The 14,222-nt window shown below is 40.6% G+C and overlaps 1 protein-coding gene and 1 pseudogene across 9 annotated transcripts in view; one reads left to right on the top strand and one right to left on the bottom strand.

Moving 5' to 3' along the window:
* The window catches only part of NBEAL1 (neurobeachin like 1), a 178,045-nt gene extending 168,286 nt beyond the window's left edge, over window positions 1-9,759 (bottom strand). For 4 of the 9 annotated variants that reach the window (XM_038585404.1, XM_038585406.1, XM_038585398.1 and 1 more), the window contains exons 1-2: window positions 9,574-9,757; window positions 8,316-8,623 (exon numbers count right to left, since the gene is read on the bottom strand). In XM_038585404.1, the coding sequence (XP_038441332.1) occupies window positions 8,316-8,366 (51 nt within the window). In that variant the 5' untranslated portion in view covers window positions 8,367-8,623; window positions 9,574-9,757. Of the gene's footprint in view, window positions 1-8,315; window positions 8,624-9,250; window positions 9,482-9,566 lie in introns of those variants that run through there. The other 5 variants (XR_005385234.1, XM_038585400.1, XM_038585403.1 and 2 more) reach the window with 5 other exon arrangements.
* LOC488481 (eukaryotic translation initiation factor 4E family member 2 pseudogene) lies at window positions 12,992-13,931 on the top strand (annotated as a pseudogene).

The following is a 14,222-nucleotide window of genomic DNA, read 5'->3' as shown; positions in this document are numbered from 1 at the left end:
ATATGCAGGAAGCCAGATGAATGGTTTGGTCATAAGAATGTACACAGTCTCCAGTGCCTTCGTCAGATGTACCAAAAGAACATTAGAGAAAAAGAACCTCTAGGAACAAGAGAGAACAGTAGCCTGTGCAACTACTCCCAAGGCACAGAACCAGAATCAAATCATGGAACATTCCTTCTTTGAAAGTAGAGGGACGAGGTGACATTTGCCCAGTATTCAGAATTGCGATGGACCAAAGCCTCCTCTATGCTTCCCATTCTCTCTTTTTCCAAGAGTCTTTATTGTGGCATTCCTATTTTAGTTTCATTACAATATATTGGGGCTGTGGGGGCCAGATATCAACCATGTCTTCTGAGGTCACAGGTCTCTATACCAATAAAAATCACAATTGGACCTGATACATAGTATAAGATCTTGGGTTTTAATTGGTATGATGATTGGATAAGACTTCTGGTGTTATTAAAATGGACATGAAGTAGATTTTGTATATGGGAGAGATATGAATAATTGTAACCAAAAAAATCAGACTGTGGTAGACTGGATTCTTGGCCCCAAATTTCACCCCCTCATGTAAATTTGCCAAGTAATTTTGCAATAGGGAAAAGAAGCTGTAAAAAAGACAAAGCAGCAGCGGTATGTCAGATACTGATCAAGGCTAGTGTTTCTGAAACATGTCTAAGATCCCTGGAGGTTATGAGAAATATTTCTGGGTCCATAAGTTTCACATAAAAATGTAGTTTGTACTCTCATTTGTATTAATTTTCAAATTAATTTAAGTATATCAAAGTTGACTACCTTATAACTAGCACTCAATTTCTGTGGTCACATTTGCACTATCAATGATCATCAGTGACTTCAATTTGTGGAGCTGTATTTTTCTTTTTTAAAAAGATTTTATTTATTCATTCATGAAAGACACAGGGAGAGGCAGAGACACAGGCAAAGGGAGAAGCAGGCTCCCCACAGGAGCCCAATACAGGATTCAATCCCAGGATCCCAGGATCACAACCCGAGCCAAAGATAGACACTCAACCACTGATCTACCCAGGTGCCCCACAGAGCTGCATTTTTCAAATTACAGATGGAATCTTGAATTTTCAGACGTTCTAGAGCAGTATAGTATAGAGGTCAATAAAGATTCCTTGGCCAGAGAAGTTACAAAAATCAAAAGTAAACATATTCAAACTTTAAGAACAGCAGTTTGGTAGTAATTTTAAGCCTGCTAAATTTAATTAAAAAATTAAAGTAGGGATTTGTCCTTTTTTTTTTATTTGCCCAGATTGTACTTTTAACATTTTTTATTCCTGTATTATTATTACTTTGGTAGGGCCACCAATAATCTCTTTTTAAAAGATTTATTTACTAGAGAGTGTGCCCATGGCAGGGGTTGGTTTAGCGGCATGGGACAAGGAAGAGCAGCAGACCCCTCACTTATTTGCACAGAAACCCACATGGAGCTCGATCTCACAACCCTGAGATCAGCACCTGAGCCAAAACCAAATGTCGAACTGTGCCACCCAGGCACCCCATCAATAATCTCTTAATTATCAAATCCAACATATGCTTCATAGTGCTTTTCTTTATTGCTATACTGAATTTGACAGTACTGACTACTCTCTTTAAAAAAGCCATTGGGCAGCCCCGGTGGCTCAGCAGTTTAGCACCGCCTTCAGCCCAGGGCCTGATCCTGGACACCCGGGATGGAGTCCCCGGTCGGGCTCCCTGCATGGATCCTCTTCTCCCTCTGCCTGTGTCTCTGCCTCTGTGTGTGTGTGTGTCTCTCATGAATAAATAAATAAAATCTTTTTAAAAATTAATTAAAAATAAATAAATAAATAAGCCCTCTACTTGAGGCAACTACTCACTCCTTGTTGTCCCCCCATTCAAACTCCTTACAAACTCTTCTATGTTCCTCCTAAATGATAATGTTCTCCAGGACTCCCTAAAATCTTCTTCTCTTCTTACTTTCATGTAACTCTTCAGTAATTGCCAATAAAACCTGAATCTGCCAATAAAAAACCTGAGAATTATTTTAGACTTATTTTTCACTCACACCCCTATCTACATATTCAAATGCTATTAATTCTACTTTCTACCAGGAAGTTCAAATTTTGATATTCAAAAGATAAGAATTCATGCATCTTAACCCCTTTTTAGAGTGGTACATAAGCTCAAGTCAAATCAAAAAGGTAATATTCCTTTCCTAAGGGCTACTTTCATGTCTATTGATGTAAGATATTTATTTCTTGTTTTCACATCTAACTTCGTAAAACAAACAGGTAACCACTGCTACTGAACTGCTAGCAATTTTTTTTTGTTTTGCTTCAAGTCAAACATTACTTTCCTTATATACAAAGTCATTATTAAGCCACAGAAATTTAAGAGCCATTTTACACTTTGCACATACCAGAGACTTATTAAATGTAGGTTAATTATAAAGGCTAATGTATATTGAGGAATATACATATTGAGGAATCTTAAAAGCTTCACTTAAAATTATAATTCTCTCATTGGAAGAGTTCATGTTCATTCCATTTTTTCCCGAATCTACATATAAACAACTCTAAATTCTATTTTCTTTATGAAGCAAAACTTTTATTCTGAAAAGGAAGCTTACTCTGAGCTCATTGCAAAACTATCTATTTCAGTCATATTCCAGATTTAGCAGGACAAAGGGCAACAGCAGGAAATGGAGCATCACCAAGATCCAAAACAAACTTGGTTTAGAGGAGGAAAAAAATATCCCGTATCATTATTAGAATAACTAAGCACTATGACTGATAGAAAAATAAAAAGATTAAAAATTAAGCCATTGATGAGCTCTGCTTCATCACTAGATAAAAAGGTGAGAATATTGTTCTCTATTATATTAAATAAAGGCAAAATGGAAGTAATGCTACACTCTTGAGCTCATATATGAATTTTAAAACTACTAATAAAGACTACATTTTATATTTCTCACCCTTACAATACATGTAAACATAATCAATTCATCTTTTCTACACAACTTTGAGAGATGCAAAAATAATCACTTTTTTCCCATTTCACAGATGAGAAAATTGTTAACATGAAGAAATTATGTGACCTGTTTTCAGGTCCTTCTTTAAGCTCAGAAGCAAAACTGGGACTAAATGTTGGCTCTAATTCTGTAGCTTCACAAAATTCTTTAGTGTACAATGAATAATTTTTTAAAAAAGCAAATGACAAAAATGAACCATAAATTTCAACCCACATTGCTATATTTCATTTTTTTGTTCACTGCTATATTTCAAATGTCCTGATGCTTTTGAGTCACCTTGTATCTTTTTAGTGAGTTCATGCATTTGATACTTTCCACTACACAGAACAAAAATAACTTAATCTTATCTAAGAATTTGAGAGGTTCCGTTTCTTTTCTGCAGTATTCTAGTGATCAACTATAGCACTCTCAAAAAGCTAAATGTTAAACAGAAATATATCCTAATGCCTATCCAAGGGGACTTAAGAGAGGGACTTATGATACATATGTCTTGTTATTTGCAATAGATAAATTCCAAAAGGTTGTATAACAGACAAAAACTGTTCTGTCTCTCTTACCGTTAAGTACACTATGTAAAAAAATGTCAAAGGATAGGAATAATGTGGTGCCTACTACAGATAATATGAACTAAAATCTTTAGATATCCAAAAGCAAATCAATTTGCCTTTAATACTAAGAAAAATATGCTCAGACAAGAAATAGTTAACTATACTAAAATCCAGATACATGATTAAACCTGTTCAAATTAATGTTTAACTTATAAGAGCTATATGAAATTCACTGTTAATGAAATCCTTGACCCTGGGTGGGTATGGCCGTTTGGAGAAAAGATCAGACTACATAATCAATCTAGTGAAATTATCTATAGAAAGCAGGAATGCTAGGTTTTCAGAAATCATACTGTCTATATTATGTGATAATAACATGATGTTAACAAATAACCTAGTAGGAAGATGCATGTTTCTAACCATGCAATTAAACTCTATTCCTAGAAGAAAAAAGTGAAAAATTAGACCTGAAAAGTTTGGTTAAAACAACTGCCAAGTGGGATCCCTGGGTGGCGCAGCGGTTTGGCGCCTGCCTTTGGCCCAGGGCGCAATCCGGGAGACCCTGGATCGAATCCCACGTTGGGCTCCCGGTGCATGGAGCCTGCTTCTCCCTGTGTCTCTGCCTCTCTCTCTCTGTGTGACTATCATAAATAAATAAAAATTTAAAAAAAAAAAAAAAAACTGCCAAGTCTTTTACCCAAATTATTTTCAAATATCAAGTTTAATTTGTAGGACGCCATCTGCTAAAAACTGATACCAGTAAACTTTTTAAATTGTACTTGAAAGACTTTAAACACTAGCATTTAGGCTTACAACTGAACCTAGGCTAAAAGAAAACATATTTATATATTCTCTTCTCTTTTGCCTAAACAGTATTACCCAAGGATTATTTCTGATATTGCCCTAAAGACCTACTAAACTTTTATAATTATCAATGGCAACTTTTAAAACATCACATTACATAGAAACACTAGGATAATACCTTAATATTGATCTATGGCTAATACACTGTGGAATGCCTCTGCCAGTTAGCACTGTGGCAAATATGGAGAATGTCCTAACCTTACCATTCTGAAACAGACTTTCAAAAATCTTCAAAGTCATCTTTAATCAGGTATGTAAACAAAGTTTGGTATGGATAGCACACCAACGAGGACAGCAAAATGGTAGACAATATTTAAATTTTAATCATTAAAGATGTACTTGATACTTAAGAAAAATAACTGATCACCTTTGGAGCATGCTAGTAACTCAAGTCATCATTCTAAAAACAAAGAGAAAGAATCAAATATTTATCCTGCCTGCCTTCCCTTTAAAGACTCTCAAACAATAGATACAGGGACACTTCTCTATATACGTTCTGCTAATAAAGAAATAATAGAATTGGAACATCACAGTTTTGCAAACTCCTAATGAAATAATCAATACACATAAGTAAAACTCACTGATAGTGGAAACACTTACTCTAGGCTTCCCCCACCAAAGAGAACATGAATTAACCAAGTCTCTAGATCTGCCAGTTTGCAGACACCAGGAGAGAAAAACAATTAAAATCAAGTAATGAAATCAGCAAAACCCAGAATGAGGAAAACTCTAATATCAAAACCTGGTTTCTTCAACAAATAATCAGAAGGAATAAAAAGTATTGTGGGGGAGAACCTATAGATTAAAAGATTTAACAGAAACTTTCAACAAAATATGTGTATACTTTGTTTAAATATTGAGTCAAACAGCAGGAAAATAAGAATATTTATACTATCAGAAAAGTTTGAGCACTGACCAGATATTTGATGACTGACTTGAAGAATTATATTTTATCACGTTTTTTTTTATTTTTTTAAATTTTTATTTATTTATTATAGTCACCGAGAAAGAGAGAGAGAGAGAGAGAGAGAGAGGCAGAGACACAGGCAGAGGAAGAAGCAGGCTCCATGCACCGGGAGCCCGATATGGGATTCGATCCCGGGTCTCCAGGATCACGCCCTGGGCCAAAGGCAGGCGCCAAACAGCTGTGCCACCCAGGGATCCCTGATTATCACGTTTTTAAGAAGAGTTTCATAGATATACTTTTAAATACTTATTAGATAAGATGATGTTGTCTGGATTTGCTTTAAAATATTTCATGGGTAATGGAGGGTTATAGATGATATGAATTGATAAGTTACCGAAGCAGAGTGACAGATACAAAAGAGTTCCCTGTATTATCTTCTCTATGCCTACTTGAAATTTTTCATAAGGAAAAACTTAACAAAGACGATGAGCTAAAAAAATCTATATGACAATCCAGAAGTATAAGGACAAAATAAATGCATGTCCCTCCGAAGTCAAAACAAATGAAAATGTTAATGGTGAATTAAAACAAGCATTCTCCCTATACACACAGACCAAATGAAAAAATGTGAGAGCCAAAGAGGTAAATCTTGCTCAAGGTCACAAAATAAAACAGGAGCAAAGCCAAAACTAACTTCACAGTTACAAGCCCACAAAAGGTCTAAATTGGAGCTAAGTTAAAAGAAGATCTGTGCAGTCTTGAAGTAGTCTGAAGACTCATTAAAGGTGTAAGTAAAGGTCTAAAAAGTCAGGTGAAAGAGGCAGGTGGTTTGAAAGCAATATGCTAAAATGAGAGCAATAAGGCTGGACAGTGTAAAGAACAACTGGCTATCTGGTAATCATTCTCACCGGGGAGCAGAAGTGTTAAATATATGATGTATATTTGGAAACTACTTGAATTGTCTAGCTTACACATTATCTAGCTTACAAGCTTACCCATGAACTGATGAAACATAAATCATTATTTTAATAACAATTTTTGAAAATAGTCAAAAAATTTTAAATCTTAAGTGCACAACTGATTTAAATCTTAAACATAAAAATGGGATTCATACAAAAAACCTTATTTTTTTTTAAGATTGTATTTATTTATTCACACAGAGAGAGAGAGGCAGAGACCCAGGGAGAGGGAGAAGCAGGCTCCATGCAGGAAGCCTGACATGGGACTCGATCCCGGGTCTCCAGGATCATGCCCTGGACTGAAGGTGCTGCTAAACTGCTGAGCCACCAGGGCTGCCCTATCCAAAAAATTTTAAAAGGAGGGGTTTATCTTCCTGTCCAAAATTAGGCTTTAAAATTTGACCGTGAAGGGTCTTCGTTATTTACTTAAACATCTTTATAAAAGAGTAAGGATTCATATTTATAATAAAGGTTATCAAGAATAAAATTCGGGGTATGCCAACAAACTATACTATCTTTTCTTTTTAAAGATTTTTAAGTAACCCCTACACCCAATGTGGAGCTCAAATTCACAAGCCCATGATCACGAGTTGCATGCTCTACATGCTCTGACCCAGCCAAGTGCCCCTATACTATCTTTTCAATAAGCACAATGACAAAACAAGAGCTCTACCTACAAAGCAGAATAAGATGTAACCCCATTTATCTTTTGTCATCCTGAAAATGTAAAACCTCCTAATCTTAATGAATTTTTAAATAAATCATTTTTAAACAATCAACATTCTTCATACTAAAATGCATTTTAATTTCTGGCTGACATGTATGTTAGTGACTATTTTCAAAAGTGGTGAATTAGATTCCTTTTTTATTGGAAAAAATGGTCTATTTTTAAAAAGACATTTCTGGCATTAAATTACACAAGACTAAAAAAGCTATTTTAAAAATCCACTATCAAACATTTCAAAGTAAATGTCCTTCAGTAACTGTAAGAAATACCAAACCAGGAAGTCAAAGAAAATTCCACTGTGACCTCTAAAATTTAGTATTAGAGATAACGGAGATCACTTGTTAAAGAGTAACTTGTTCTTTAAAAAGCTGAATAAAAAAAAAAAAAAAAAAAAAAAAAAAAAAAAAAAAGCTGAATAAAAAAAGGAGCCTGAAGGGATAATGCAGAAATAAAAGCTGAGACCTGAGAACTTCACCACAGAGCTAAAGAAACTCAAGTAGTAAATTAGAGAGGTTTCCTGACCCTTAACAATATCTTCCAAGTGGTTAATGTAGCTCTTTTCTTGAAAAACATGTTTTCAAATAGTATCCTTCTCTTCCAATAACCTAAAATCAAAGCTAACATGTAAAAATTCACACAAAGACAAAAAATTCTCTTGTATAAAATAAAAATTAAGGAGTCATTATGGATAAAAGCATGGATTTAACAACTCAAGTGGTTCTACTTCTCAATAGCCCCTTTAACTTCTACATCAATTTTCTGGTCAGTAAAAGGGGATAATTACAATACCCATCTCACAGGACTATTGTGAGGATCAAACGATCCAATATTTATCAAGTGCTATCATCACAATAAGTTTATAACCACCTGAAATCAGTAACATTTTTACATAATCAATAATCTTTTTTAAGCCAATTAAGAGATTATACAAAAAATGTTAATGCTCCTCTCATAAAAATATCTATTCTACCCCTATTTGTGGGGGGAAAAGAAAAGCAGGAAAACAAGTATTTTATTTTTCTCCTAAGGTCATTAACTCTGGGGGATATAATTTGGGGAATCCCTTCAGAAAATTATCAAATAAAACCATACCTACATGTTTTAAAAGTGTGTCAATATCGTGCTGTGTTCAAACCCAAGAAAAGTGGAAGACGGAAAAGTCCATGTTTCTAAATTTCGGGTCATTACTATGAATAAAAATCTGCTACTATCCGGTAAATAAAATAAGGCCGGTCACAAAATCTTATAACAAAGTATTTCAAAACTTAGAAATAAAAAGGAAAACAATTACCTTTGTACAATAAAGCATCCAAAGTTCAAAGAGCCTCTCTCTGGATGCCATTCTGGCTTTCACTCTGGCACTTTAATTTTTTCCTCAAGGAAAAAAAAAAAAAAAAATGTATGTTCAAGACCACAGCATGTTCATTTTATTTTCCAAGTTTTTCTGCCGTTACAGTAAAGCCCAAAGCAGCAGGGAAAACGAAAAGAAGTGAAACAAACGGGACTGTCTTCTGGTGAATAAAATTCAGTTCAACCAAGTCACTCCAACTTCTCCTCATCGGTGGTAGGTGGTTGGGTGGGGGAGAGGATTAATCAAATCTGTGAAAGAGAAAAAAAAAAAAATACGCAAAGGTTTGGTAGGAACAGAGGCCGTCTTAAAAAAAATAATAAGTGTAGATTTATCAGAACTATAGATTTATCTACTTCACTTCCTGCAAACAACCGGCTACGCTTTTATGGGGATTGCTTTTCCAGAGCGCAGAGCCTCACGCAGGCGTCGCAGCCAACACAGTACCTCACACCAATCAATACCGTCAGAATCCTCTAGGGCGGACCCTGAAAGAGGACTACTCGGGACCACAAATTCGCCCCAGGGCCACTCATATTTTTTTTCTTTTTTCCACTCATATTTCTTTTTTTCTTTTTTTTTTTTTTTTGAGACCACTCATATTTCTTATAAAGAAACCCGCACGTACTAGTGCTGTATTTCCAAGACAAAGGAGACCCCCCCCCGCCCCGCCCTTAGGATTTTCTAAGTCAGCTTCTTAAAAACTTGGGTATGTGTGTCGCTGAGTGGGGCAGGGCAGGGCGTGGGGAGAAGGGCGAGGAATTCCTGGTTTGTTTATTTTAACGAGACTCGGAGAGCGAAAGTGGACCGGCCCACCTGGCCTCCCCGCCTCCCCGCCTCCCCGCCTCCCCACCCAGGACCGAGGGCCGGGGACGCACCCTCCCGCGCGGGGCAAGCACCCCCGAGAGAGCCTCCAAGTGTTTTCAGGGGATCTTTAAATGTCCTCCTCGCAGCCCACACAAACCCAAACAGAGGCAAAATCCTTAAGGTCTGTGCCAAGCTGCCAAGAGAAGCTCTGGAAACGGGGCGACGCGAGCTCGGCATCCTCCGAGCCCGGCCGACCGCCCTGGGGCACACCCGGGTCGCGCTCGCCGCCCTCACGGCCGCCCCCAGACGCCACGGCGCGCCCCCCGCCGCGCGCTCACGGCCCTCCCGCGGCCGCCACGCGGCCCCCTTCTCCCCTGCGACCCGCACCCCTCACCGCGCTCAGGCTGGGGGCCGCGCCGACGCCGCCGGGCCGACGCCTGACCGACTCCCCTCGCCCCCTTCCCCAGCCGAAGCCCCGTGTCACCTCGCTGGAGGGGAGGCGGGCGGCAGAGGGAGGGAGGCGGGGCGGCGGCGGCGCGAGGCGGGGAGCGAGAGCCGGGAGAAGCCAAGGGCGGGCGGGGCGGGCCTCGGCTAATCACTCCGGCCTCTGGGGATTTACTCGGCCCCGGGGCAGGAGCTGCTCATTGGCCGCGCGGTCTGAGGGGGGGCGGGGCCACTTGAAGTCCCGCCCCGGCATTCCTGCGCAGTCGCAGTCTCCCGGACTCCCGAAGCTTCGGGGACTGGCGCCGGCTGGGGCGTTCCGGCGGGTCGTCCCCGTGCGGGACCTGCGGGAGGACCGACGTGCTGACGTTCCTGCCCCGCCGCTACTGGGGACGGACGGAGGGAGCGCTGGGCTGACGGCGTCATTTCCGGGACTCATCTGAGGGCGGGGAATCCTGGAGTGATAACTAACGGGGATTTTGTCTTGATTCCTTGTAAAAAGGGGGTTGGTCTTGGGAGTGAATATATATATATACACATATATGATGTGAAAAAAAAAAAAAAAAAAAAACCAAAGCCCCTTTCCCCCATCGCGTTTGTGCCTCCCACTCTCGCGGCCGCCAAATGTCCAATCCAAAGGGATTCCTTTGACAACCCTAAAGGCTTGAAACGGTTTTTGCCTTTTCAGGAAAAGAAAAAAAGCAAAGGCTGCATTTACCAGATTTACACGACTTTCAGGCGACGTTTGTCGAAAGGGGATGGGAAGACGCATGACCAGCTTTAACACCCCTAAACATCTATCAGACTTTTGTTTTTCTGAAAGATGCCAACCATATATATACAAAGGTAAACTAGTACAATAAACCCCACATATCCTCGCCCGTCTTCGACCATTACCAACTAATGTCCCGTCTTGTTTCATCTATACAAGCTTGAAAGACTAAACAGCCAGAGTAAATATTCTAGGTTTTGCAGACTGTTTTTGCTCGGTGTGTATTTAACAATTAGTATTAAAGAGTAATATTTAGTGACATTTGGAGAAAATGTAAAAGTCGAGTTGTAGCGTTGTAATAAAGTTTGTTGCAACACAGCCATGCCCATTCATTTTCTCCTGTTATACACTAGCACCACTCACTTTTTTTTTTTAAGATTTTATTTATTTATTCATGAGAGACACAGAGAGAGAGAGAGAGGCAGAGACACAGGCAGAGGGAGGAGCAGGCTCCATGCAGGGAGCCTGACGTGGGACTCAATCCAGGGTCTCCAGGATCAGGCCCTGGGCTGAAGGCGGCGCTAACCACGGAGCCACCTGGGCTGGCCCATCACTGTCCCTCTCAGGCGAATTACCACTAAATCTTTCCTAGATTGTAAAGGCGATCCAGTTTGTCTCTCTGCCTCTGCACTCTCTCCACCCATGGATTATTCTCAACACAGTCAGCACAGTGATCTTTTAACACAGAAATAAAATGTCCCACCTCTGCTAAAAACTCTCCAGTAGTTTCCCATGCCACAATTAAAACAGCGAGGACCTGTGTTTTCCTCCCACACTTATGTCTCTTTAACTTCTCACAACTAGGGACGCCTGGGTGGCTCAGTGGTCGAGCATCTGCCTTCAGCTCAGGGCATGATCCTGGGATCTGGGATCGAGTCCCACCTCGAGCTCCTTGCAGGAAGCCTGCTTCTCCCTGACTCTTTCTCTCTGTGTCTCTCACAAATAAATAAAATCTTTAAAAAAAAAAAAAACTTCTCACAACTATTCTGGTCTTGCCTTATTTCACTCCAGACCAATGGCTTCCTTGCTGCTTCTAAAATTCACAAAGCATCCTCCCATTTTCAGTAATTTTATATAAGCTGTCCCTCCACCTGGAACGCTCCTTCCGCACATGTCCACACACAGTCTTCCAAGCCTCTGCTGAAGAATCACCTTTTCCGTTAGTATAGTCTGAATGTGTCCTTCCAAAATCCATATGTTGACATCTTAACACCCACGGTGATGGTATTAGGAGGTAGGGCCTTTGAAAATAGATCATGAGGAAGGAGCCCTCATGAATGGGAATAGTATTCTTAGGAAATTGATCTCAGAGAGCTCATTAGCCCATTCCACTATGTGAAAATACAAGAAGTCTGGGACCTGGAAGATGGCATTCATATAATCACCCATCTTGGACTTTTAGGCTATAAAACTGTAAAAAAAAAATTTGTTTGTAATCTACAAGTCTCTGGTATTTTGTTACAGCAGCCCAAACATTCTAAGACATCAATAAAGCCTTCCTTCACCCTCTTTTAGAAAATAGCATCCCTTTCTTCCCTACTCTATTTTTCACTCTAGTACTTATCAGCTAACATATAATTTGTCTATTGTGAATTCCCTCTATTAAAATGTAAGCACTATTAAAACAGGGACTTTAGGGATCCCTGGGTGGCGCAGCGGTTTGGCGCCTGCCTTTGGCCCAGGGCGCGATCCTGGAGGCCCCGGGATCGAATCCCACATCGGGCTCCCGGTGCATGGAGCCTGCTTCTCCCTCTGCCTGTGTCTCTGCCTCTCTCTCTCTCTCTCTGTGTGACTATCATAAATAAATAAAAATTAAAAAAAAAACAGGGACTTTATTCACTGGTATATACCTTCAAGTCCTTGAACAGTGTCTCATTCACAACAGGTGCCCAATAAATATTTGCAGACTGTTTTACTATAAGTCTGTGTATTATTAAACATCCCTTCTTGAGGGATCCCTGGGTGGCTCAGTGGTTTGACACCTGCCTTTGGCCCAGGGTGTGATCCTGGAGACCTGGGATGGAGTCCCACGTCAGGCTCCCTGCATGGAGCCTGCTTCTCCCTCTGCCTGTGTCTCTGCCTCTCCCTGTATCTCTCATGAATGAATAAATAAAATCTTAAAAAAAAAATCCCTCTTGAGTCTGTCAAATTCTGCTGCATTTAGATGGCATCTAGTTATCAGCTAGGTGCCAATAGTCTTCCATGGCTGAGATTTCTGATAGCTCCCTGGAGTGGGAATAAGCTTTGGTTTTAGGAGTAGGCCCTGGGGACCCCTGGGTGTCTCAGTGGTTTAGCACGTCCTGGGCCAAAGGCAGCACTAAACCGCTGAGCCACCTGGGCTTCCCCCCATCACCTATTAAACTTAACGACGCCACCCCACTTGCCCTCTGGTAACCATCAGTTTGTGCTCTATAAGAATCTATTCGGGCACCTGGGGGGCTCAGTTGGCTCAGGCTCTTGGTTTGGGCTCACGATCCACTCTCTCTGCTCCTCCCTGCCCCCCTCGCATGCACATGCACACTCTCTCGAATAAATTAATTTTTAAAAGTCTATTTCTTGGGGGCCCTAAACTGGGGGGGGGGGGGGAAGACCCGGCAGAGCAGAGGTGAGAGGATGAACAACAAGTTCAACACATTGAAAGATGATGACAGTGGGGGCCATGATCAGAATGAAGAAAACAGCACACAGAAAGATGGTGAGAAGGAAAAAACGGAACGAGACAAAAGTCAGGGCAGCAGTAACAGGAAGGCTGTTGTCCCTGGGCCAGCAGAGCATCCCCTGCAGTACAACTATACTTTCTGGTACTCCAGAAGAACCCCCGGCCGTCCCACCAGCTCACAGAGCTATGAACAGAATATCAAACAGATCGGCACCTTTGCCTCTGTGGAGCAGTTCTGGAGGTTTTATAGCCACATGGTACGTCCTGGGGACCTGACAGGCCACAGTGACTTCCATCTCTTCAAAGAAGGAATTAAGCCCATGTGGGAGGATGATGCAAATAAAAATGGTGGCAAGTGGATTATTCGACTGCGGAAGGGCTTGGCATCCCGTTGCTGGGAGAATCTCATCCTGGCCATGTTGGGGGAACAGTTCATGGTTGGGGAGGAGATCTGTGGGGCTGTGGTCTCTGTCCGGTTTCAGGAGGACATTATTTCAATATGGAATAAGACTGCCAGTGACCAAGCAACCACAGCCCTCATCCGGGATACCCTTCGGCGAGTGCTTAACCTACCTCCCAACACCATTATGGAGTACAAAACCCACACCTACAGCATCAAAATGCCAGGCAGGCTGGGCCCCCAAAGGTTCCTTTTTCAAAACCTCTGGAAGCCGCAGTTGAATGTGCCATGACCCTCTCCCTCTCTGGATGGCACCATCATTGAAGCCGGCATCATCGGAGTCTCTTGTTCTGTTGGCGTGCTACCTGGAAGATCCTTCTGGACGAGAGGAATTGGAAGAGCATTTTATGTTTTAAGAACAGGCTGATATACAGCAGCTACAACAACAGCTGAGATCACTTAATAAATGGTGCTAAACTAAAAAAAAAAAGTCTATTTCTTGGTTTGTCTCTTTTTCCCTTTGCTCATTTGTTTCTTAAATTCCACATATGATTGACATCATATTTGTCTTTCTCTGACTTATTTGGCTTACCATTATACTCTCTAGCTCCATCCATGTTGTTGCAAATGGCAAGATTACATGATTTTTTATGGCTGAATAATATTCATATATATATTCATGTCTTCTTTATAGATTCATCAACTGATTGCCCTTCGGCTGTTTCCATAATTTGGCTATTGTAGATAATGCTGCTATAAATATATGGTGCA

The sequence above is a fragment of the Canis lupus genome, chromosome 37, assembly GCF_011100685.1.
Source record: "Canis lupus familiaris isolate Mischka breed German Shepherd chromosome 37, alternate assembly UU_Cfam_GSD_1.0, whole genome shotgun sequence".
NCBI lineage: Eukaryota > Metazoa > Chordata > Mammalia > Carnivora > Canidae > Canis > Canis lupus.
The sequence above is the reverse complement of the archived record's forward strand: the minus strand, read 5'-3'. Positions and strand labels throughout refer to the sequence as shown.